This window comes from Synchytrium microbalum, assembly GCF_006535985.1.
Source record: "Synchytrium microbalum strain JEL517 chromosome Unknown SmJEL517_scf0016, whole genome shotgun sequence".
Taxonomy (NCBI): domain Eukaryota; kingdom Fungi; phylum Chytridiomycota; class Chytridiomycetes; order Synchytriales; family Synchytriaceae; genus Synchytrium; species Synchytrium microbalum.
The window spans coordinates 42,093-68,398 of record NW_022158365.1 but is presented as its reverse complement, the minus strand read 5'-3'; the positions used below and the strand labels follow the sequence as shown (position 1 = coordinate 68,398).

Sequence of the window (26,306 nt, the reverse complement as noted above, 5' to 3'; positions counted from 1 at the left end):
TTTTGGGTTTCATGCCATGTCATAGTCCTCATCATCATCTTGCGATGGTCGTGTTTCAGAAGCAGGCATATACATTGGTTGTTGAGGAACATATCCCATTGGCTGCTGCTGTGGAGGCATCATTTGCTGTTGTTGATTCATTGGATTCATTTGTGGCATTTGCTGCTGCTGTTGATGCATTTGCATTCCTTGCTGATGTTGCTGCATTTCCTGTTTTCGTTTTTGTGGTATACCAGATGAATGTGTTCCTTCTGGGGTTTGCTTTATCAACAGCCAGAACAAAAGCAGTTGATTTAGTCAGAAGAATGTGTGGTATACAACAACTCAGGCAGTATTACTGGACTCAAACGCTTACATTAGTTGGAATGGGCGTGACGACAAAGTTTGGAGAAGTGAGTGTTCTAGCTTCTGGAGGTACACGGAATCCAAACTTTTCTGCTATGGATGGCAAAGGGATTGAATTCTTTGAGGCTGCTAGTTCCAATAATGCCTGTATAGAAAGGTATTTGGTGGACGATGAGCGAGCAAACGGGAAGAGGAATTTGTTGGAATGTGCGCAGACTAGGCCAACATTAGCTTACATCATGAGAAGGTGGTAGAGCAAAAGAGTGTTCTAATCTAGACAAGACAGCCAATTCCAAATCTGCATTGTTGATTTCTTGTCGTCCAGCATGGTCTGCAACCACCATTGAGTCATTCAAAACATCCAATACATATCCTACAATTTGATGTTCATGTTTGAATGAATTCGACATAGTAACTTGACAATAATGAATACACCACTCGATACAGCATATATAACCGTACTCACGATGCATAAATTCCAGTAATTGATGTAATACTCTTGGCTCGTATTCTTCAATTCCCATTGATTGCAACAAGAGTGAAATTAATCGGGCATCTCGAGGAATTTGTGACGCATCCTGTGCCGTATCGCCCTCTAATGTGCCTAATGCTTGGCTGGTGCTGCCTGTGGCCATTCTCTGTTGCTCTTTGTCCTTCTTTCGTAATATGTTTGAAGCTTGAAGAATCTGTCGCAAGAAGCAAGCTCAACACGGTCACTGACGCTGTTTCGACGAACAAACTGACTCGAATCACGTTACATTTATTGAAACTTACGTACACAATAGACAAAATTGAAAATTCACGTGTTGCTACATCCATAATGTTAACGATGGACTTGTTATCATTTTCGAATCATTGCGATGCAGAGCTCCACAAAAGTAATCTGAGATCTGGAAACCAAAATATCAAAGCTCTACTAGATCAGTCAGGAACTGCTTCTGATCACTTTGATTGACTGAATACCGTCTATCCCAATTCAAGTAGCTAATGCTGTATCCTCTGGATTCGCACATACCAAATGCAGAAATACGAGCAACTTGTCCTCACTCTCTCTCTCTTTCGCGAAGGTTTGGGGCTCTTGAACAAGGGCGACGAAAACTCATCACAACCTGACTTACAAATCGAGGATGTATCCCAGTCATATAAATAATTAATCTGATTGTATTATTTCGTTATCTCGTTGCTTTTTAACTGAGGTATTATAATTAGGTATTTTGCGTAGAATGCAATTATGTAGGTTACTGAGCTCATCTTCTATTGTACATAACATTCACACAATCTCATCATCATTCCACAGGTGGTCTTCTTTTCAATCAGCCGGTTCAATCGTCTTCACAGAATCCAGCAAGACCACCAGTGATGCTGCTTAAATCTCGATCAAATTCAGTAGGTGTACTCCACGAGTCTAATATGAGCTCATAAGGACTTGAATGATTTTGTTGCTTGATTGGTGACTGTTGCTTATTAAATATCATTGCGAGGTCTTGAGTGCTGTATGAAGATGAGTGTCGCTTAGACGATTGATATTCATTTGGCTCTCCAAATATTCAACAGTCATTTGGAAGTATACCTGAGTCTTTGTCTCTTTTCAGATCGATAGCGATGAGGTGACGTAAGTACTGGCTCTCCAGACCAAAAAGTGTCACGACCACCAACCATGCTTCCCTTTGTAACAGCATCGTCTTGAGGTTCTTGCTTGACTTGAATCGATGAAATTCCATCAGAGCTATATCCCTCTTCATATGCTCCCAGTGCCGGACTAGGTGACGTCAAGAATGGTGGATTGAATGTACCACTACTAGTGGCACTACTACTGCCCATTCCCATCATCCCAACAAAGTCTAGATCGGGCTGTTTGCTGGGACTAAACATGGCAGAAGATGACGATGCAGGAAGGGAACAATATTGTTGTTCGCTAGACAATTCAGAATCACCATCCACATTTTGCACATCGACATCGACACCACGGGCAAAAGTATCGTATTCTTCAAAGTGCTGCATGCGTTCGAGTTCTCGGAATAGGAATGGATTTGTCATGTCCCAGACTTTATGTTGGACAGCACATGCCGAGAAAGAGGTGGTCGAAGCATCCTTTTGGTTGAAGGCAGACAAGAGGTCGAAATAAGCTTCCATCCATGATTTGCAGACAGCCAGCCAAGCTATTATTTATAATAGATTGTCGTCAGTACCGGCATTAAGCGAGTTTGATTGTGAGTGAATGAGGACCAAGTATGAATTTTGTTTTTCTGCAGAATAGCATTCCATACCATTTGCAGCATCACTAAAGTGGTAGGTCTTGAGTATCAGATTCATAAACCACGAGAACGAAGACTGGAATGTTCTGACGTTAGATAAGCTCATTCCCTTTTCCTAAGTGGTAATGATGAGATACTTAAGCAAAAAAGGAAGGTCTCTCACACAAGGCATACCAGATCAGCACCAACATTCATTAATGAATGAGCCCAGTTACCCCATGATATAAGAGATTGACGGCTGTCGATTTGCGAGATAAAGTTGGATAGTACTAATTGAGAAAGAGACTTGTTAAAATAAAACTCCGTGCATCTTTGCTATCAACACATACATGTCATGAACACAGCAGTGCTATCATCTCCGCAATGGGACACAAACATATCATGAGCCCATACAGCATCCACAGTAGCCAATTCCTTGGAGACAGAATCAACGACAGGGCCATCCTGTATGATTTGACCAAAGCATAGCGAAAGATGAATGAATCCAATGAGCATTTCTACACTTTTCTGGAAGGCAATGACGATTTCAGCCTTCTTGACGTGGACGGCGTGTCCAATTGGGAATACAGATACACCAGCAGCGAATATTTTGGGCAGCGATCGAAGAGAGTCTACGGTTTGGGGACTGATGGTATGCGGCAGTAGCAGTTTCTCGTGGAGGGTCGTCAAAACAGCCTTAATTGTCAAGAAAAAAAATCAGCCAATGCTCTTATGGAGCAAGCGCAAAAAAATTGACAAGAGCACGACCTGGCACTTACGCTGGCAAGGACGATATCGCATTCCACAATCCATCTGACGGCATTCCAATCCATCATGGCATCTGGATACCTTGCAACAAACTCTCTAGTGGTAGCACATAGTTTCAAATGAATCTTTTCAACTGCCAATCCAAAAGCTTCACTATGTGCCGACAGCTTTTCAACCTCTTCACACAGCCACGTAAACGTCGAAGTAGCATCAAGCGTTATAGATAAAAAGGATTTACAAGCTTGAATCGGCGAGAATCCCAACGGATGGGAATGCATTGGTGGTGACGTGATTTGAGGATGTGACATTTGTAATGGACTACCCAACATTCCTGAGAGTAAAGGTAGACTCATTACGGAAGGATTTAGTGCTCCGGAGGTAGCAGAGAATGTTAATGGTGTGGTTCCCATAAGTGATGTATTAGAGGTTGGTATTTGTGGGGATTGCAATACTAGTGATGCAAAGTCCGGCATTGGAGTTCCTGGTAGAGAGGCTAGGAATGGAGATGGCGGAGATGGGATGATTAAAGGAGTTAGACCACCTGGTGGTTGTAAACGGCCTAATCGTTGAGCTAATGGTGATGCCTTGTTTTTCTTGATGGTTCTTGAAGCTTCAGACAACGACCCGCGACGCGCCTTTGTTGCCGTAGTTGGCGGGGCTGTTGTTGAAGTGGGCGTTGATGCGGATGTGGACGTCGAGCTTAGATTAGATTTGGCTGATCTTTTGGTAGGCTTTTTTGGAATGACTAGTTCAGGAGTGATGATTGTAGTTTGGATAACCATCCCGCTTTTAGCTAATGGACCATCGGGTTTCACACAGACACCAATATAGTGATATTTGGAAGAGCCTCGACAACCCAATCTACGAGTTCCGACTTTTGGGAAGACGTGCCGTATTAACTTGCCAAAAGTTGCCGGAGTTGCGGCCGCCACATATTCTTCATGGCTGGTAGTGTGATAAGAGACGTCTATACATGCAAAAGAGGTCATTAATGATGTGCTTAGTATGTTAAAAGTCGTAGCTTCAAAGGATTGTCCATGAAGAGTTCAAACCAGGAGAGCCCCGGAACACTCACAATAAGAATATAAAGCTTCTCGTTGCATAGATGCATCAGCTCGAGCCTCAAAGTTTTCCAAAAGCCTATAGCAGAACAAAGTAGCGGTTAATACGCAATGTTGGTTGAAATGAATGAGTCCATCCAGCAAGCGCTGTACTGTAGGACAATGGGCGCAACGATACCACCTAATCGGCAATCTCTTACCATCTAGATACATCAGCTCCTACAGACTTGGGCCAGCATTCAGATCTCTTTCTGGAAGACTTGCTCATTCTCGAACTTGACGCGCCAGTTGCAGTGGAGGCTTGACTAGATGGATTCACAGACTCGTCATCATCAAAAGAATCACCTTCCGCCTCATCATCCCACTCATACTCCTTGATGGCGTCATTCATTTCGATTCCCTGCATCTTTGTGATTTTTTTAATAAGTGATGGAGGATGATGGAGAGAATGCAGGTTTGGCGTTTTGCAGTGATCTACTAGACTGGGAATAGACTGCTTTCTTGACGCGTAATGAGCGTGCTGATGAAGTGGCTTTTTGGAGGGAGCTTGTGAACTATAAATGAATGGTGGGAAAAAAAGTTTGGTGTTAATTCTTTTGTTCTTTACGTGAATCAAATAGTTCCAGTTCATCAGCTCACTGATAGACGCGGCCAAAGTCAGTTCCCTTTGTGTTATAATGCAAGGCTTATGAGTCGGCCGTTTCACAGTCACAAATGGAGGGATGAATGGTCACGAATGTTTGTCCATCTCATTCTGGCGGCGAACCCTGATTATGGACTGCGAAGTTGATCTATATGGACTATACAATTACGATTATTTATGTATGCTACCCAAGACGCCATCATCACTTTCTCGACGTAGTCGTCGGCGAACCCCCATCAGTTGCCGACATTAGGTTGTTGATGTATTTGAGCAAGATCTGATTCTCTGACAACATTTGAGAATGAGTATTTCGTGCAGTTTGGACTCTCAATACCAGATCTAATACGCATGACTGTGAGACATATGGTGTAATAAGCAAATAACAACCAATACCTTTGAGTGAATCTTGCAACTCCAATACTTGACTAGAGAATAACGTGTCAACCAGATATCAGAAAGTAAGGAATAAAACGTAGCGCTACCTAACAAGACTATCTCTCTCAGGGTCATAATCAAATTCCGTCTGCTTTGATGTCATAGCATTAAATGTCAATTCTTCATCGAAATGTATCAGCTTTGAAGTGTCTGGAGAAGCAGTACTTGGCGACTTTTCTGGTATTATAGATGGTTCCAATGTACTTATAACAAAAGCTGGTGCTTGGGGACTCGTGTTCTCTGCTTTCATAGCCTGCCATTCGTCAAAGACTGGAGCTGTTGTAATAGGAGGACTAGTAGGTATAGGCTCTGTTGGAGAAGAGGGCTCGGCTTCTGGACTACTACTAGGAGCAGCCCAAGGATTTGCTAGAGCATCGTCCATTTCGTGACTGGTTTATAAGTGTGTTGATTGAGAAAATGGTGGACCATGAGAACACTCAGCCTTACGCGTTATCTGACGTACAACTGCAAAGTTTCAAAAATGGATATATTGTCTTGAAAGACCTCCTAACACCAGCCCAGAAGCAAATCATGTTACAAGCTGCTTCTACCATCAGGAATTGGCCCGAAGAGAAAGGTCCGGTTTCACCGGCATGTTTTCGTTTCAATCGCCCCCTTAAATGATTTCTAATTGAATGCTGTCTTCATATATGCAGGAAAGTGGATGCACTATTCAGAAGTTCGAAATGGACAGGCGCTCCTATGCAGAACTGAGAATTTCACACCCTACAATCAAGAAATTCACGATCTAGTCAATTCTTCTCGTATATTGAACGTACTTACTGCCTTGCTATCCGCTGAAAACAATGAACAGTCACCAGGAATGGTCTTGTTTAAGGAAAAGATCAATTACAAACTCGCTGGTAAGCCAGCTGACGTGGTAACGACCTAAAGGAGCCCGTTGATTCAATCTTACACTCTACAATCCAACATGAAGGCGGTGGTGGTTTTCCTCCTCATCAAGACGCTCCCGCATTCTCACAATTCGGACAGCCTATGCATCTTTCGCTTATGATGGCTGTTGATCCTGCCACAATCGGTATGCAGTGTCTCTTACAATATCTGCAAGTACTGTACTGAAAATCTCCTCCAAATCCAGAAAATGGCTGCCTAGAAGTCGTACCAGGCTCACATACTAAGGGAGTGCTGCCTCAAGAAGCAGATGGTTCCATTGCGAGATCTTGGGTGGACGCTACTCAACCATGGGTTCCAGTAACTTGTGATTCTGGTGACTGTCTGATATTTGGCTCCTACCTTGCTCATAGATCCGGAGGAAATAATACGGATAGGGCTAGATCAGCTTTCTACTTGACCTATAATGATTTGAGGGCCGGCAATATGAGGAAACATTATTACGACGACAAACGTGAAAAGGTATGTTGTTGGCATTTTGAGATATCGTGACCGAGTCATGCCCTTACATTGAGTGCTCAATTTCAACAGTTTCCACCTCTGGCTGAACGGGTGCCAGGCAAGGATTATAGTGAAGGAGCCAAGATCTATAACTTGGCGACACCCATTGCGTATTGAAGTATGGTGGTAATAGTAGTAAGTTTCTTTCAACAATTTGTATATTCGATTCTTTAAACTGTATAGCTGTGGTCTGATATCCGATATCATGTATTTGTGACTTGGCGCTCTTGGTTGGCAATCTTGCCTTCAGCTTCATGGTCGTGACAATTGTAACACGATTGAAAATGAGTTAAGCACGAAACAAGGACGTATTTGGAGGACATGGATACGTGAGATATGTCAGGTGTGTGCACGAATACGCCAGATTCCAGCCCCCCGCTGAACGTATTTGGGTTGGTAACTTGCCTCATTTGATAATTGGATTGCCATAATAATCCCAACACACCTTAGCAGAGAGACGAGAGAGACCTCTCGAAGACCACAGCCGCCCACACGGCTGCCGTTGATACTCGTTGGCCGGCCCTCATCTAGGCAATCCATGTACTCTGATAGAGAGACCACATGGAACCTCATTGAGCAACACCAGTATGTGTAGACTTGCTGCGTAGTCAGGTACTCCAGTTGCGTTCTACACATGTGTACTCGACAGGGCTGGAGTGAATTACTGGGGCAAGAGAACTTCGTGATCGATGGCCGCCGCATCAAGTGTCATTTCTGTGTCATTGCATCTGTGTTTTGTGGTGATTGTAGTGATAAGCCTAGTAATGAAATCGATGTAGTATTGTAGTTTTATAATAGCAATATATGACTGCATCAGTGCTCCTCCTTCCCTATAACACTCTAGCATCTTATTTGAAATTGGAACTGCCTACACGGCGTCGAATAGTGTAGTAGCAAATGACAGGAATGGCAGAGGAAGCAGTCGTTGAAGCTCTTCATAAAGCCGCTGAGACCGTTCAATCTGAAATGACGGGCAAGTCCAATTGTTTGAATGACGGTTTCAAATTTAATCACTTGTCTTAGGCTAACCAAGTTTCCCATTATTTGATATAGCAATAATTGATGACTATCAAGCTATCGAGACTCTAAATGCTGCTACCCGTGATGTTTATTCTGAATTGGCTACTAAATCACAACATTTGATCAACGAGCTCACGGCTTTACAACAGACACGTACGTTCCTTGGAAAGACATCCTACGATGATCATTCTTCGTCAAATGACTGAAATGGCTTGATTTAGAAAAGGAAATTGAACCATATTTGACTCAAGTCGCTGATCTTGAGCAACAAGTCACAGAGCTAGAGCAACTTGCGGCTGTGTTAGAGGATTATTCGAGAAGAGTTGGTATAAATGATTGAATTTGATTGTTTTTGAGATCTGAAAACGAACCATGACACGTTTATTATAGATGATTATGCTCGAAAGCAAGGCAGATGAATTTGTGTCCACACTGCGACTTATCTACACATTGTACATATAATACTGATGCCTCAACCAATTACTCTTTGTATCGACTTCATGTCCGGCCCCTTTCGTGGTGAAGAGAGTCTCGCCGAAGAAGCTTAGTGCCTTTGAGTGTATGCGGACTACTTTTGGGCGTCGTCAAGTTGAAACCATGCTTCAAAATCAACGACCACGCGATTCAGTTGGTAAAAACATTATTCGAATCGAATTCTTCCTTTTATAGGTCTGCTCTTGTCGTCTTGTTCGTTTAACTGGTCCAAACCACGAGGCACTGTCACCCAAAACACCAGAAGTTCGTAAAGAAGCGAGCTAAAATAACAATTATAGTGATGGCAGGTTAGTGAAAAATTGTGCACGACTTCTTGATTATTTTTTATTCATTAAATACGAAATCAAACTCCGAACATTTAATAGATATCTTCAAGGTCAAACCGGACGGAACGTCTACCAGGTCTACCAAGCCTATACCTCTCTCACCTGTAAAAGCTGCCACTACCGTCCCTAAGCCCAAACAAGAACCAGTCTCTCCGTCACAAATCCGAAAATCAGGTCGCGAAACCCGACCATCTACACGCTTATTGTTTCCAACCCTGCTTGCAGCAAACCCCGAAAATGGAGTTGCCAAACCAGTCAGGACTAGAATAATATCTCAAAGGGTTCCTGTGGTCGGTACTCCGTCATTGTCAGGCGCGACAACACCACAACAGTCCGAGGCTCCCGAAGAAGACGACGAAGAAGACGAAGAAGAAGATAGATTTGACATAGTACGCCAACAGCAAAACGTTGCAACCAAAGTCATTCAACCTAAGGTGTCATCGGCAGCTCCCATAGTCGCTGCACGACCTGTCGCTCCCATCACTCCCGAGGACAGTGGAAGTGGTCCCGATATGATGGAAGATATACAGCACCAAGAACAACAATCAGAAAGGAAGCCTTCTGCTCCTCCACCACCAGCCACGTCAACTACAACCACAACAGTTACAACGATTACTAGTGGCCCTTCGGGTTCAGTTACTTCACCGGAACACCAAGAACAACAGAATTCTACGTTCAAAGGAGTTTATAAAGCTGGTGATCGATGGCAGGCAAAGATTAACATTGATGGACAATTCTTGTCAATTGGTAAGTTTGCAACTATTTTTGACACATGTCCAAGGCCTCGTGCCTGACGTAATCTTGCTTTCTACTCTTGTCACAGGTTTCTACAATACTGAACTGGAGGGTAAAGACATGCTTTGTATCTTGTGCTTTGAATTTTTGCGTTTTTCGTCAAATCTTAATTTGTCGCGGATCCAACCTGTTTTCTTTTGTTGTTAAGCGGCTCATGCATACAGTGCCAATTTTGCTGAATTACTTGGAACTGCTGCTCGGTGAGTTTGGAGAAATTCTGTGATTTCTTTCTGTTACACCATTTTCTTCCTTCTGATTCTCAAATCATTCGTGTCTTCATGTCATGCTCTGTGCAGATTACAAGATCTTGGCCGAAAGCCTCGTGGTAGACCTACCAAACTTGGATTCTCAACTTCTCCGAGGTAGGAAACAAAAAAATCCGTACAAAGCCGTCCAATGACACTCCGGCTTTATTCCAATTCAGGGTGGGCACATTCTCCCCCACCGCTCGTCCAAAAGCTCGTGTTGGTCGTCGATCACTCGGCTCCTCAGTTGTGAAAAGTACTGCACGAAGACCCAACGGAACAGGAGGCCCTTCGTCTTCATCATTTACAAGTAATATTGTATCACGTACATCGCCATCAGGTGACTCTCGACCTGAGGCGGCTCTTTCTATAAGTGATAGTGGCAGTAAATATATTGGGGTAAGCATTCTGCCAGATTGCGTGATAGTGTGGAGTTTTTTTTGTCTCGCATCAAACTGATCACACCCTGCTTTTACACCTTTTATAGGTCACAAAGAAGGGAGATTTATGGGAGGCCAACGTATACTTCAAGCGATGGCTGTACTTTATTGGAGAATATAACAATGAGTTGGACGCAGGTGAGTTTCATGCTTATGGTGCTTCTTAACCTACATGGTATTCACACTGCTTTGTTTTCCCCCTCGTTTTAGCTCGGGCATACAATGACGCAGCACCCGAATATCTCGGTCCTGAAACCGAGCTCAATCAAATCGACGAAGCCACTGGTCCAGCTCCCCTTCAACAATATGCCGATGATGACGAGGAAGACGATGAAGAGGGAGAAGGAAATGGTGATGATGAAGAAGAACAGGGAGAAGAAGCGAACGGAGGAGATTATAATGATGTAGAGAGGGATTACGGTCAAGACATTTTACAAGCCGCTGCACGTCTGGAACGTTTAACGCAGGACCTTATTCGATCTCCTTCCCCTTTGCAGACGGAATTTTTCAACGCTGCAAACGAGTTTGCTCTTTTGTAAAGTTTGATGAGAATTATTACGTGTATGAAAAATCCTGTAAGATGTCTAAACACCAAAAATAAAGAACAATGTCATCGCTGTGCAGCAAAATCGAGCTTTCAGAGGTAAACACCTTGCCTGTTAAACCGATTTTTTGCCTGCCCTTCGTTCCAAACAACAAGAAAATGTACTACTCACCTTGATTGCGAGATTGTGCAACAAGTTCAGAAAAGGTTGCTCATGTTATAGCAGTTTAATAAGCTAAGATTATACAAGACGAACAAATGTGGCGGACAAAACGATATGAGTGTACCCATTTATTTTACTTTCTTCGATTCCTTCACACCACTCTTCTTGTCCCCCTTGGATGATGCGCCATCAATCGGCTTCTTGTCAACATCACCACCACCCTCCTTCTTTTCCTCCTTCTTGTCCTCCTTTTCAAGTTCATCCTCGTCCTCATCAGAGAGGTCATCTTGACCGCCTCCATCTTCACCGACCTGTCCAAACTCGTTCCTTCTTCTGCTGTCTTCAGGGTATACCCATCTTTGGTATAGATAGACGAAAAAGACCACGTCGTCACGTAAACAGGCTATGCGATGCAACCAAGGCATTTTCACAATGAATGCAAACAAGTCGTCTAGGTGTGTATAAGTGTGAGCGTGATGAGATGAGAGGTTGTAGAATTGAGCAACGTACCAATGAATGTGTTTAAAGCTAAGTTTCCAAGAAGAAGGAGGAAGGAGTCAGCCAACACCCCGAACAAAAAAACCTTACGTGTATGTGAACGATGTTCTCATACCTTTGTACATGAAAGTCTTCCAGGGCATATGAGCCACACTCTTCAGCTTGTAATTGATGAATAGTTGTGGCGTCATGGTAATAAATCCAAACATGTACACAAATCCAACCAGTGTTGATACAATGAATGAATACCATGACTTGTGCTCCTCATTGTATAACGAGTAGATCGCGTAACCAAGTAGACATGGGTATAGTAAGTATGACATATATCTGAATGCGATCTATTCAACGGTGTTGCGGGAGAAATTTTTGTTTGAAAACTGTACACAAAGGAATAATTTCACTCACCTCATCATACTTCTTGGTCTTTCGAACAAGCTTGCTAGCCTTCACTTTATCAACAAATTCAACGAAAGGGAAGGTAGCTTTGGTCTAGATTTGAAACAGAATGGTTTGTCAGCGCAACAAAACAGCTTATATCATCGATATTCCAAAGGCCTAACCACCGACACTCTGTTCACAGATAACCTTACTCACCTTGACATTAACAGTCTTATTAATCTTCCACATCTCAATCAAAAGTCCGACTCCAGAAGAAATCAACACCATCCAAGACGTTTCATTATCCATCAGATACAAAAAGATAATAAATTGTGTAGCCACATTCCAAACAATGGTTCTGAATGATAAGCCTTCCATGTCCTTCTTCTTTTGCCAGAATTGTACCTCTACAGTTTGAAAGAAAGAGTATTGTTAGACATTCGTCGTTGTCATAGTTTCTGGTATCTTCATCTTTTTTACCATTCTTGAATGCCAAAAAGTCAAAGAGACTGTGTAATATCGAGACAAACATGGTGATACCCATCAAGTATGGGTTAGTTTCCAATAACATTCGCTAGATTGGCAAATACCAGAGAAGCTGTGAGCGAGAGTCGTGGAAAAGCCCGACAGCCAAGCATTTTACAAAGTTTACGGTTTTTATCCTCATACCTTCACTTCATCCTTTTCACCATCAGACTGTCCCATCATTTGACTCTGTTGCTTGAATGAATCATCCAATTGCATATACATTTGATGGTAAAAGGATGATAAAGAATAGAATTGTAGTGCTACATCCAAAGTGCTAATGTTCAAAGAGAAAGTGAAAGTCAGCTTTTAATAGTGATCTCAACTGCATATATTTTTATGCTCACCTTGTAGTCGAGTTAATTGGGTATAGTTTCTCATGCAGCAGCCAAAACTCATTCATGTAAAAGATTGGATAGTAGCTAAATCCATCTGGTGTGAGTTTCACATCTAACAAAACAAATGAGGGAAATTGTGTCAATCTATTAATAATCAGATATCAACCAGCAATTTTCAATCTCACTCACTCTTCATAATGTGAGGTGGCAGATTAGCAGGGTACTGATTTTGATCCATGACCAGAGCAATAGAAATGTTTGGCCACCAGTATGATATTATTGGTAGTTCCTCCTTCTTTTTTTCAGCTCCTTCTTCGTCGTGCTCTTCACTCTACATAAGAAAAGTTGTGGAATGTACGACTTGATTTTGGATTCATCCTAGAGCGTCCGCGCATGGATTTTCGTGATTGACACTTTACCTGCTCAGAAACAACTGGCTCTGGGTCTTTTGATTGATATCCAACAACTCCAACCAGTTTCTTCTTGGTTGACACTTTCTTCATACGTTTATACCTTGTCACCACTACACAAAACGAACCGTAAGAACGAAGGACGACAAAAAAAACTACCAAGATCGCACGAACGAACGCCGGTTCAGCCAAATCACGTACTCTGACTGTACTCCAAAGTATGCTCTGCATCATAACTCTTTGCAGCAGGATTAGGACTTGCACCATGTGGAGTCAAGTACATGTGAGCATACAAGGATCCATTGTTTTTCACATCTTCAGAAGGTGTGTAAAAAGTATCCAATCGTCGATATTCAGACGTGTTTCCGAATAGAATGTTTGGTTGAAACCAAATCAAGGATTTCTCATCTGAGAATGAGGGGTGTTCTTCTGATTCAGATAGGTATACGTACAAGTCCTAAAGCGAGAAGAGTAGAGATGTTTGGTGTGAGAAAGAAGAAAAAAAGGCTAGCGCTTTGAGGTGTAATCAGTGTTGGCGATTATCAGCTAGGCAATGAGTAAACGCGATTCAACCTCAAAAGCTCAACAAAACTAATTACCAAATTGATACCATGTCCCCAGGCAGGCGTATACGCTGTAATCTTGGGAACGAGAATGGATTCACCAGTCTCTGAGGTCGTCTGAACTTGTTGAACTGGCGGTGGTTTTGGAGTGAAATATCCGACTACAGCATTAGTGACCATCCAGATCATAACCATCCTATGTTAAATACGTGCCAACGTTAGCTCGTATTACATTTTGATCAAACATAATGTAATTTCAAACATGTTTACCGTGAGATGCCTTGGAAGGAAAAGAGGTTCCCAAAGAATCCTCCATCTGCAGGTGGAGGTGCTGGTCCACCTGGTGCCGCTACTTCAGCCATGATGTTTGTCGTTGGAAGTGTCAAACAATTGGGTGGCAGAACAACGCGAACCTCAAGGCAAATTAGCGTAAGTGTCAACACAAAATCAGACAAGATTTCGACTTGGTTCAAAACGTTGTTTCGACTATTATACGCGTCATTCGCGTCGAAAGAGCCGCTCTGCAATGTTCTCGAATCGAGATGTAGAGAGGATGATGATAACGTTTATTTACAATGACATTTTTTTTTTTCTTCTTTTTATAAAAATGCAATACCCAAGTAAAGTAAGGTTTGAAACTTTTTCTTTCAAGGCTTTTAAGCGGCCTTTACAATTCCAGAAGTTGTTTCATCCATTAGACCATCATGATCCATGAATGAACCACACGAAGGAGAATCCATATCCATTGGCGTGTGAGGTACACCAGCTGGTGACGATACTTCAGAAGACAAGTCATATGGTGATGATGCAGGAGAAGAGTACTCGTCATCGTCATGTACATCTCCTTCCGCCGAGTCGAGTCTGATGTATTCATTCACATCAACAGGACCATCTGATGAGACGGAGAAAAAAAGAGTGAGCATAAAGTTTGTGTGGGGCAAAAATACAAATCCTCTAGTGATACATGTCACCAATTGACATGTGACAACTCACCAAGCATGATAACACTACTTCTACGAAGCTTTTCTTCAGTAGAATGATGTGTTTCAATCCAACTACCTACAGCAGCTCTCCCGACAGGAGTGCCCCTCCATCCATAGTCCAACAGCGTCTCATAGAATGCACGTTCAGGTTCATGCAATCGAGTATTCTCGACCAGCGGTTTCCAGATAGACGATTTACAACCTTCAAAGTCTGAAGCAGCTAATCTAGTTACACCTGTTCTGTATGGTCTGTAACCTACACGTTTTGGTAGATCAAAGAGTCGAGATCGGGACCTCCATCGTGATCGTTCTTGTTGCGCCAATATGCCATCTAGAGTGAGCTCTTCATAGTCTGATTTTATATTGGTGTCCCAAGGCGAGAAGACAATGTTGGGTGTTCTTGCTGTGTTGTTGTCTGAATTTGCGGGTGGATCAGTGTATATTATGCTGTTGAATGACGATGACGATGGGCCATCTCTAGTATGATCATCTGATGCTGTATATGATGGTTTCGGGGTGGCTGCGGGAGATAACAATGATTGTAATGACTCTGCTGATGATGACGTGGTGGCGGTAGACGGAAGTAGTGATAGTTTGCGTGCTACTCGAGATATAGATGATATGGGCGTAGTAGATGGAGTGGATGCTGGTGTTATTGGATACCTATTCCTGGGTGGTCTTCCTGCTTTTCGTTTGATGGGCTGTGTAATCTCATGTGATGTTGTTGATGGCGTTGGAGCAACAGTCACCTCCAACTTTTTCGGTCTCTCCTTCTTTATTTGAGCATCATTACTATGAGTCGACGCAGTTGGTTTTAAACCACTAAACAAAAAAATGTTGGTCAACAACTATGGCGTTCGGATTGGGTGATGGAAACACAAGATGAAGCATAAATTTTCATGATTGAGCAGGAGAGTGGTGGAATCGAGGGATAAGGAGAATGAAATGTAACTTGGACTTACTTGTATGAAGAGAATCTGCAACCTCTTGTTGGTCTCGATTCAGCAGAATCATCATGTTCGTCCTGCCTCATGGTGCTGTCAAGTGTAGTACTAGTTTGACGTGTACGATCGGCGGTAGCAGAATGATGATTAATTTCTTCCTGTTGATCCATGGGCGAGGATACGGTCTCTTTATCGGTATAGATTGCGTTTGAGTCATCGTTCATGCTATCCAATTCTGAATAATGAGGTTCATACGACGGCGAAAGCACCATATCGTAATCTGGCACGGGAGTGGTCGACTCGTGTCGTAGCTGAGGCATATCGTCTTGGGCGTCCTCGACTTCCTTCTTTACTCGAGATGTTCGTCGTTTAGTTGTTGGTTTCGACGGCACCATGACCTTCACATCGTTAGTGACTTGACCACTTGACCTCCTCGTAGTAATAGTCATATCGATTGGCGGAACAAGAGAGAGAGATAATATATCTACTGGTAATGATATCGTCCTACGAGAGATGGTGGTCTTACACACCCTCTAAGACAAATTTGAGGAATGCTGTGTTAAAGGCTTTGACAGTTGTTGAGGGAGGTGACGATCAGGAACTAGTTTACTTGGCAATCAGTCTGTTTATCGCTGTTTCTACCTGCAAACGACAAGTTGAGACGTGCGTTTACATACACAACACTGGCATATATCTCCAAACTCCACCTTGGTTCACAAACAGAAATCATGAAATCTTAAAGTTTTGGAAAAGACCAATACGTTTCGCGTTTCCGGACGTTCCAAAAGCATATCCACGTGTATCGCATTTATGTTTGATATCAAGTGTTGGCTCCTGTCGCGTAGAGGATGTCCATATCCGTCCTGTTGTTTGCTGGACGGCATTCCGTGATTTTCTCCAGCTTTTCACATCGATTTCATTGCTGTAACAAAGTCATCAAACTAAAGATCTCATAAGGTAATCGGTCGAAGCAAACTTTGGTGTAGTAGTGCCATTAATTCCATGCATTGCATTAGAGCTCGGCTTACACATTTTCTTAAATTGCAAAACAGAAAAGAGCTCACAAAGATGGACGCTGGTGGTCAAGGAGGCAAACCAGAGAAAGTAATCTACGTATGTGGAGGTATGCTTGTGTTTTGCCTTCCTGCAGCTCTTGTATCCAAGCTACTATGATTGCCAACTTATCATCAAACCAAAAAAAACCCTTTGTAGAATGTGGTGCTGACAATGAAATTAAGGCCAAAGATGTAGTAAAGTAAGATATCTCACTATTGGGGTGACCTGCATGGCGGCGAGGAGAGAGTTGAGACTCTATGAACTCACAATGTTCCCTATTAGATGCAAAACTTGCAACGAAGGTCGAATCTTGTACAAGAAACGAACAAAGAGAAGTAAGGCCCCTTGAGGGAACAGCATCGTCATGGATGTTGCTATGTGTCCTGTACTCATACGAACAAATACTTACATTCCTCTTGGATCTAGTGATTCAATTCGAAGCTCGATAATGTGATGCTTCTTACTCGTCAAGGCTTCCCATCGAATGTACAATCCTCTTGTATGATACTATATTACACGATTATATTTGCACATCAGCAACTATTTATATATGTGTTATGCCGGGAGGCCGTCGAGAGAGATCAAGACCATACTGATTAGATTATATCAATATTCAGATTAGAATCTCTTGTCCTTCATCCTCCATATCTACATCCTCATCTCGGCCGCCTTCATCAGGTTCGGATTCCGCTCCACCACCAGATTTTTCTTCACTCTCGTCTTCTTCTTCCTCCTCTTCTTCTTCCTCCTCCTCGATTCCTATAACATTCCTGCTGATCTTGGATTCACGTCGTGGTGGTTTCTTGATGGTGGACGCCGACTTTGGTGGTCGTCCTACACCTCGTTTGTTCTTCTTGTTATAAGCCCTCTTGACAACACCACTAGCTGTTGCTTTTAGTGCTGCTGGAATAGGTGGTCGGACTAACGGGGTTGTTGTATTTGCAGGAGCTAGTGATTTGACGATATTTACCTGAAAAGACGAGTTTGTTGGAAAAAAACTTCCACCTTTTTTCGGTATTGCAGACAGGACTTGCGAGTCCAGTTCAGAAACTTACTCCGCGAGGGGGAGATGCTCCGGGTATTCTTGAATGAAAGTCCACAACGACTTTTTTCAATACTGGCAAGTATTTGGTCTAACATATACGGCCGAAAAAAGCATTGAATCATTGGTATCGTTGTCTAAACCAGTCGTCAACAAGCATGCTACCTTGTTCATCATCTCTTCAATCAGATTGTTTGGATTCTGGACTAGCGACCGTATGGCATCCATCAATTCTCGTGATGCTCCTTTGATATACACGATCAGCCCTTGTTGAGGTCCACTAGTTCCTTCCTTCTTGTGTTCAGTAGCATATACTGGTAGATAGAATGCTGTCGTGATCTAAGCAAAACAAAATAGGTTCAGTGTTTCAAGAGCCTTTGTCTGAGGAGCAATCAGCGGCGTGCGTACATCAAATGGCTCCTGTTTCGACGTAGTATCCATCATGCATGGTGGATATATTTGCATCACTCCAGGATTGTCCTGGAATTCGAATATGACGACAGACTTGACTCGTTTGTTGCTTGTTGTTGCTGATGACGTTATTGGACGCGGTGAGTTGGGTGGTGATGAATAAGTATGGCCGTCAACTCTATAGAATGCCACGTTATAAAATATGTGTGGTCCTATGATGTGAGCGAAGATCAGTCTCAAGCAATTGTTCTGCATTCAAGCGTGTACGAGCGCACTTGGTCACAACAATTTGACACGTTACCTATACGTATTTCAGCATTGCCTAATGATATCTTGTTGTCTGATGACTCGAGATATTTAGGAAAGTGAGCGTGTGTGTAAGAGTATCGAGATTGTCGCAACGATTGGAAGAGATTGTTTGCTAGTGTTTCCCTGAAAAGATGGATTCACTAAATATTAGTTCATGAATGAAATATTGCAGTCCAATCCATTGTTACGGTCTGGGAATGCTTGGCTCTTGACTGGTTGATGTTGGCTGCTGGATATCTTTGACTTCGGGCGTTGCAGCAGTCAATAGAGATGCTAATCGCCTCTTGCCACTTGATAGCATATTTTAATGATCCTGGTAATGATCAGATCTTGCAAATCTTTGGCAAGTCGTCAGTTCAATTGTGTCGATGGTCAATGCTCGACATAACGTTACAAACAAAGCGCAAGCGCTTACCACGATAGCACCAAATGAGCTCTCATATAGATACAGACACAGACTCCTCCTACAAGCTAATCTCGTAATGACAGAATAAGCTGCAAAACTCTGAATCTTTCCTTTTGTGGACTTTGGATTGTCAAGCAAGAGCTTGATTGTCACGAAAGTGACACAGAAGAAGCTATCTTGCAACCTGTATTGATCAAAGGGATACGGATCCTCAGTAGTAGGCTGGTATTTCAGCTTGCCAAGTGAGTTTGAATGGACATTGGACGTGAACATCTGGGATGTTTGACACAACACAACATGCCGGAGAACGACTCTAATTGTATTGATACAACATGGTGTTTTCATGGACATTTTACGTTATTCTGAATGGAGTGAAGACTACGTGTGAAAGATAATGCATGAAAACGGCGTAACTGTTCGTAACAAACCATCCGCACACAGACCTTACCGTGACAATAGCTTGTGCTGAGAGCCAAACGCACACTCAGAAAAGACTCAGACTTCACCGCGTCTCTCATAGAGAGCAATTTGGAGGTGTTGCTGCTAGTGGACTGCGCGCGTGCCAATGCTGAAACATAGATGTGTGACACATAGTGTCTTAAACCGAGTTTTACCTTTATGAGTCAAGTATAGGCAGATAAAGACAAGGAATTTGAATATGATGATATGCCTGTAATATACTTTTCTCCTCTCTTCTCACCTTAAACCGAGTTTTAGCTTTATAAGTCAAGATTTAGCAAAGTTATATCTTTGCTAAATCTTACATTTATCCCCTGTTTAAGTTTGACTGCCCCGGTGGCTACTTTGAATGGTTATTTCAACACATATTTGACTTTGACATCATCACATGCTTCTCTCTTCTTCTTGTTATACGCGTTTGCGTCCTGTGCTTTGATTGTGGTGACCGGTCGCACTACACCCACGACCGTTGATGCTGGTAGTCGAGACCCAACAGCTTTTGATGCTGATGACTGATACCCATTATAAGAAGATGAGGATGATGAAGAGTCAATTTGTGTTGACTCGAATGACACGTTCGTGTCAGTTCGTGTCAGTGTGAGTCGTTTGGATGTGATTGTGGCAGGGTTTGCATGTGATTATGGCCTTTCCGAGTGCAACGAAAATGAGGTCTGTCCCCTCAAAATATGCTTTATTGTTTTCTTTGTTGCTTCTCTTAGCTCTAGGAGCAAGTTTGAAGCTGGGCTAGAAAAAATCAAAGGCTTTTTTCTTTTTAGTCTGGCGTTTCATTTGTGTGATGCCGCTGCTTGTGTTTAGTTTCATGAAATTCATCGCCAGCCAAGAAATTCACCCACGAACCCACTTGTTGCAATGACTTTGAGATCTTGGTCATGCAACGATTACACATATTTAATAAGTCTTTCGTCATTTTTTGCGACTCTTCTTGATGACAATGATTCGTCCGCTTGCAGACTTTCAACACCTGCTTTGATGGCTTATAAATTCATCCTGGATACTACGATTTCGTTACATGGCAGAATTCTAGCATGCGCTTTCTGCATCCATCGTATAGCCAACATCATCCAAGATCCAAAAATTCTGAAAGTAAGGTTCTCGCTCCACCACTATTCTTCGGAAGTTGTGCTGACTCTCCTCCTGGTGAGAGCCCCAGTCTTTGCTTCTGAAGCGATGATGTTCCTTCGGCACTTTAAGCAAGCAAGACGTTTGTGCATTGCTAGGTATCTTTCTACTTATATACATCCGCAGATGCGTGGTTTGCAATTACTTTTCCTCTGGTTAGAGATCATAAAATGCTTTATTCAGCGTCATGTATAGTAGAATGGTTGTGTCTGCAAGTTCGATGTCCTGGAGTGGTCTTGATTCAAGCAGAAGTATCAGTTCGAGATTGTAGATCATGACAATAATCCAGTTTAGTCACGAATGACGATAAGATGATGTTTGGAGTTAGTCTTTGCTTTGTCTTGGAACACTTCACTTTTGCGTCAAATGCCGATATCCTCAGAGGTTTACACAACCATTTCATAAAAGTGACCCTGGTTTCATATCTTAGCCTCACATTTTGCAGTGTCTTGTGCGGTGAGCCCGGTGCGGGTTGGTGGGAGGCGATGGAGCGGTGCATCCTTAGCCTGAACGGACTTTCGACACGATACCCGATCTCGGAATCCAGGAGGGTACGTTCGAATCCTTCTCCTCGGTGCTCATCGCACAAATCCTTTTTGTTTTTTGGGCCAGACCAATGAAAACCATAAGGACAAACCAGACCAAAAGGACACTCTTCGGATAATGTGAGATGTGTGTAATATATTTGCTCATGTCAGAAGAAAAGAATGCTAGAATTTACACCTCATTGCATATTTGACTACAATACAAAAATCAATAAACCACGCAACCAAAAAACTCTGATCAAAACTATACAAGATACTTACATGCTCTGGTTGAGTAACTCGCCTTCGTGCAGCTTGAGCTTCAGCAAGTTGTTCCAAGACAATGACGGTATCATCGAAATGGATACAAGCATCAGTAATACTAATTCCGTACTTCAAGTCTTTTGGATCGTTTGGCATTTTTTGGTTTCCTTCGTTGATATTTGATTCAATCATCACTCCAACAATAGATGGGTCTCCTGCTTGTAATTGACGACACTAAGGGAGAAACTTTTATAAGTTGCCATATCATTGAGTATACATATCCACTATGTTTTTTGTTGACGCTTACCAAGTCTTCACAAACAAGTATTTGATTTTTGTGCTTCTTCGAAGAGTTGCCGTGAGAAGCATCGACCATGATACGAGCTGGGAGATTTGATTTTGTCAAGTAGTGTACAGTTTCATCAATGTATTTCTTCTCATAGTTAGGACCAGCCTTGCCACCACGGAGAATGATATGACATGTATCATTACCCTTATGATATCAAGATATTTAGGACGTTGACTTCTACGAGAATAAACGAATTTTCTTCCTTACCTTGGTGTTGGCGATGGCAGCTAGACCTTGCTTTGTCACACCCAAGAAGTGATGAGGATGAGAAGCAGCGTGAATTGCATCTATCGCAATGTCGACGTTTCCATCAGTGCCGTTCTAGGAAGTGTAAGCGAAGGTTAGATCAGTTAGACAAAGAAACAATGTCACCGTGAAAATACCTTGAAACCAACAGGGAAGGAGACACCACTAGCCAATTCACGATGAAGCTGAGATTCAGTTGTACGAGCACCAATGGCACCTATCGTTTTGAAATCGATGAGCGACTTTTGGTTGGCACTTGTCTGGCAACCACAGCGCACCCCAAGAAATGCAATCGGCCAAGAATTGAGGAGAGATGGTATCCAGAAGTTCACAGCCGACAGGGATTCCAGAGTCTGTCAGATCACATAATAATTGTCGAGCGATTCGTAGACCCTTGTTGATGTGGAAACTGTAGACAAAAAATCATTAGCCAGACTCTTTTCTACGTCCTTACGGTTTTAAAGTGCAACTCACCTTCCGTCCAGTTGTGGATCGTTGATGAGACCTAGTGATAAATGAATGACGTCTTGGTTATTCCAGTACTTGAAACGATCGCCTCGAGCCTTCAAAAACTTGATTACCCTTCCAACCGACAGTTGTTCGTGGTTTTTCAAAGTAGGCACGCATAACGATACATAGATGGTCCTTCAACTTGTCAGCGACTTCTTTTAACCTTGCAGCTATTGTAATAAAAAGACTTTGTTAGGGTGAACACACACACACCACTGTTTTCTGTGACTCAGTCAAAGGAAGTCACCAATGTACCATAGACTTTGGCAGTTTCCACGTCGTGAATTGAGCATGGCCCCACAATGACCAGTAAGCGATCGTCTTCACCCTTGATGATTGCAGTTGCTTGTTTTCTGCCTAGAGCGACCGTTTTGGCACCTTGTTTGGTCAATGGATGTTCGAGTTGAATGATTTGTGGTGGAACTAGAGAGAAAAAGGCACGTTGGAATGGAGTCATGACGTGAATATTATGCGGACGGAGTCGTGTTCTCTTTGTCGTGTTCATCAATTAAATCAATGCGTTTGAAAACGTGCCAACAAAAGAAAAAAACTTACGAAGTGGGTCATATCCAGTGATGTTGGTATCTTCTGATGGTTGGTCGTCTTCGTAGGAGTGACCATTGAGTTGAGCTGATGTGTAGACGGTGCCTGATACTCCTGCCGTTGCCATTTTTGTTGAATTGGATTGTGCGAACGAAGTGTGTTTTTAATAGGGGTTGTCCTTGCGAAGTTTGGATGTTTGCACTGACATGTGAAAGACATCTCAAAGGCGTTCTTCCCGTAATTCGTGCAATTGGAACGCGTCAAAATAATGTTCAGAACATATGATCAACCTTACAAAGTGTCTTGAAAGACTTCTTCACAAAAACACGCACTCCCGATTTTCAATGAAAACAGAGGTGGATCGTCGTTCAAAGTACTTCATTTCCGTTTCAAAATAAAGTATCAATGTATTTCAGCAAAGGCTTTCTATGTACTACTTATGCTTTGGCAGCTTCGACCTCTGTAGCGTATACTCCAATTTGTTTTTCTCGACCATCGACCTTTAATCTTGCACGCCATCGTTTTCCTTTGCTCTTGCTGACTCCGCGGTAGTTTGAGGTGTTCTTGGGCCTTCTAGCAGGTGGTAAATACGAGGGAGATGGTGATTGTGAGGTGCAATGATCACCATCCTCATTGTCTTCGTCGTCTTCAGTACGGTACATACATACTATCCTCCCGCTTGTGAGGTTTGCCATCACAGCCTTGTCTAAACTCTTCAGCTGCAGGTAACAAATCCAAGCCAACGCATGATGGAGCAGGTTGTTTACTATCAGATATAGGAGTTGAGGATGAGGTTGATGCACTGGATATTGAGTATGGTCCCGATGACCTTGAGGAAGGCGAGAATCCAGGCTTTATAAAAGTGTTGTCGTCATCATTGAGGTAGGAGATCATCCATTTGACTATGGAGAGAATTTCTACGCAGGTTCGGCGCTTGATACTGGCGCCAAATTCTTCTGTTAGTAATGGCATCGTTTGCGATGATGATTTCTACGAAAGTCCAAAGTGTAAGTTGACATGTCGCTGGATTAGGCCAAGGGAGCTGAAGCACTTACGGTTGCAATGAATTTAGTTGCCAATGAGTGCTCACTTTTCAGAGTTCTCGCGGAAGTTCTTTGTGGCGAGCAGTTGAATTTGTTGTAAATGGCGTCACATTTCACTTATCAGGTAATGAAATCCAGCGTATGAAATTATATTCATTTGTTTTCAGATCACAAGTAAAGGGCCAACCAAGAATGAGTTCCAGTGGGTCGTGTCGTTTCCTTCGAATTTCCTTTACACTTTTTGCCAATCTCCCAACCCCAAATATGGCAAACATCACCTCTCAAATCAGATTGGTATGGAGAGATGCACTGTATTTAAGTATACTTATGTATTTACACTGTGAGTGGTAACCATTGGTCCTTCATCTATTCACGATCACACCTATCTTTGTACATGGTTGACAGTTCTGTGATGGAATAAAAGCTTGTTAAAAATACCACTTGTATAAGAAAGCCAAAAACAAACTGACCCTGACGTGTTTGAGGTGATGTGGTTTGAATTCAACACAACCAAAAAGTCATCCTCGTCTATTGGGGCGGGTGGTGATGGAGGCATAAAAGTAACATGCGCTACAGTATTTGTCCCGGATCTGTTAGCGGCAAGTAATGATGCAGAGGTTCTGCGAGAGTGATGGGGCAAGAATGCCAACGGTACGTCACTATTGTCACTTGCATAACCACCATCCTCATCTGGAAGGTCTGACGAGTAGTCACAATCTCTAATCATCTTCTCTACTATTTCCCTCATGGTTTTCAGTCTAGTTCTCATGCGATCAAGTGTTTCCGAGAAGGCATGAGCGTCGTCGTTTGATGTCATCGTTCGCTCGTGAGTAGGCTGACCCATCATGGCCCCAAAATAGCAACTGCACGCAGGTGGATAAAGGTCAAAGAAGTAGCTGCACTACTTTGACGGCAAACAGTCAGTTGTTAGACTTGGAAGCGAGTGACAACATGAAAACCATTCAAGACGTCAAAAGCATTTTTCTCAAGGAGGCCAAGCTAGTTTCAACTACAAATACTGTACTACCAACCTCGCGAATGCACTCGTTGATGCTCCTATGTTGTTACAGCGAGCGTTGTCTGCTTTGCGGCACGATTATGATTTTCAAGTTGAGCGTCACTCATTCTGAAAACAGGCGAGGTAGACCAGCAACTGGAAGAGTCAGTTTCAGCGTGATATTGATGATTAAAACAGTTGCAAATTACCGAGGAAAAGCGAATATGTTTTATGGAATTTCTGTTGATAACGCGTGAGCTTTACAAGCAATGACAATAATTTAGGCTTTGTGCCAAACAAAAAAATTCACAAGTCCGACATTGTCTCTGGTTTGCCATGAGATGCACCTTCTGGCAAGATATTGAGCATGCCACCATCTCCAAGTCATTCCAAAGCAGAATTATTGTAAGCACGAGCAGCTTGAACTTTGTTGCATAGGTACCAATCCAGTAGGATCCACTTCTGACATTGATACGAGCTCGCCATTTGTCACGATCCTAAGAGACAAGGTTGTTAGAGCTTTTGAGTTTAAAGTGAGGTTGGACTTGCGTCGACACCATACCTTTGAGACACCTGTAGATGCTTGCTTTGAGAGGCCGAGTGCTTTTGACCCCTGATCAATTGTTTTCGCAATTTTTTAAATATGGGTTAGGTGGATACTCAGTTTTGAAACTGCAATGCAAATGCTAAAGGTTACCTTGCTTCCTTCCTGGCTTCCTTCTGTTCTGCAGCAACGAAATTTTAAGTCCCATAGTCAATTGTAAACGTTAGTATCTATGTCTGGAACATTGCGACACTACATGAGAGCATACTTGGCAATCTTTGGTAATGGTCTGGTTATAGTTTTGGTAGCCTAAATAGTAAGACCAAAGTTAATACCGGTCCATAATACCAATTAGACCATCTATACTCACTTCTTAATGGGTTTGACAGGCTTTGATTTCACATCTTTCGCAAGTACTTCTTCAATCTCATCGTCCTCTTCTTCATCGTCAGTGACGTCAGCACTGGTATCAGCAGGCGAATCGAAGGCAAATTGTTGGGGGGTGAGATCTCTTATCATCGATCCTGCGATTGGTTTTATTGCAACGGACGCTGATCGGTGACTTTCGTTTGGTTTGTGTTGTTGTAACTGATGATGTTGGTTTGGAATGGTTCCCATGCAACAAGGGCATCAACATTTGTGAAGAGTCAACAGAATCATCATCCAGTTCTGAGAGTCTTGGGTGTCCTGAAAAATTCGATGGACCACTACGCTGTTCGTTCGATGCTCTAGGTGTTGAATATGTGGAGGTGGGAGATCAGACCGTTGGTACGTTGTAGTACTTGTTCGAGATCTGCCAGTAGCAAAGACTGATGCAAATGTGCTCTTTGTGTCGTTTGGCGTGGATGGACCAGAATCATCGATCGAGTAGCCGTCGTCATCGTCGTCCATCGGATC

General features: G+C 42.7%; 4 protein-coding genes across 4 annotated transcripts; all 4 read right to left on the bottom strand.

The window, feature by feature from the left end:
• Positions 1 to 9: 9 nt before the first annotated feature.
• On the bottom strand, positions 10 to 980 carry SmJEL517_g03176 (uncharacterized protein; the record flags this gene model as incomplete). The annotated part of the gene is made up of 4 exons (XM_031169104.1): positions 10 to 261; positions 356 to 490; positions 582 to 718; positions 812 to 980. 4 exons carry the CDS (start codon positions 978 to 980, stop codon positions 10 to 12), a joined length of 693 nt encoding a protein of 230 aa, XP_031024872.1.
• Positions 981 to 1,667: 687 nt separating this feature from the next.
• On the bottom strand, positions 1,668 to 4,814 carry SmJEL517_g03175 (uncharacterized protein; the record flags this gene model as incomplete). The annotated part of the gene is made up of 8 exons (XM_031169103.1): positions 1,668 to 1,836; positions 1,916 to 2,504; positions 2,613 to 2,715; positions 2,775 to 2,869; positions 2,930 to 3,275; positions 3,359 to 4,314; positions 4,423 to 4,487; positions 4,609 to 4,814. The coding sequence occupies 8 exons, from the start codon at positions 4,812 to 4,814 to the stop codon at positions 1,668 to 1,670; spliced, it is 2,529 nt and encodes an 842-aa protein (XP_031024875.1).
• A 6,241-nt stretch (positions 4,815 to 11,055) lies between these two features.
• SmJEL517_g03174 (uncharacterized protein) lies at positions 11,056 to 14,001 on the bottom strand (the record flags this gene model as incomplete). The annotated part of the gene is made up of 13 exons (XM_031169102.1): positions 11,056 to 11,378; positions 11,438 to 11,455; positions 11,541 to 11,763; positions 11,831 to 11,914; positions 12,020 to 12,210; positions 12,284 to 12,377; positions 12,473 to 12,605; positions 12,676 to 12,778; positions 12,856 to 12,997; positions 13,086 to 13,189; positions 13,278 to 13,533; positions 13,676 to 13,835; positions 13,910 to 14,001. The coding sequence occupies 13 exons, from the start codon at positions 13,999 to 14,001 to the stop codon at positions 11,056 to 11,058; spliced, it is 1,923 nt and encodes a 640-aa protein (XP_031024874.1).
• Positions 14,002 to 21,113: 7,112 nt separating this feature from the next.
• On the bottom strand, positions 21,114 to 22,952 carry SmJEL517_g03173 (uncharacterized protein; the record flags this gene model as incomplete). Its single annotated transcript, XM_031169101.1, has 10 exons — positions 21,114 to 21,128; positions 21,196 to 21,411; positions 21,485 to 21,670; positions 21,734 to 21,847; positions 21,910 to 21,989; positions 22,051 to 22,181; positions 22,247 to 22,277; positions 22,354 to 22,452; positions 22,538 to 22,705; positions 22,838 to 22,952. The coding sequence occupies 10 exons, from the start codon at positions 22,950 to 22,952 to the stop codon at positions 21,114 to 21,116; spliced, it is 1,155 nt and encodes a 384-aa protein (XP_031024869.1).
• Between the last annotated feature and the right edge of the window lie 3,354 nt (positions 22,953 to 26,306).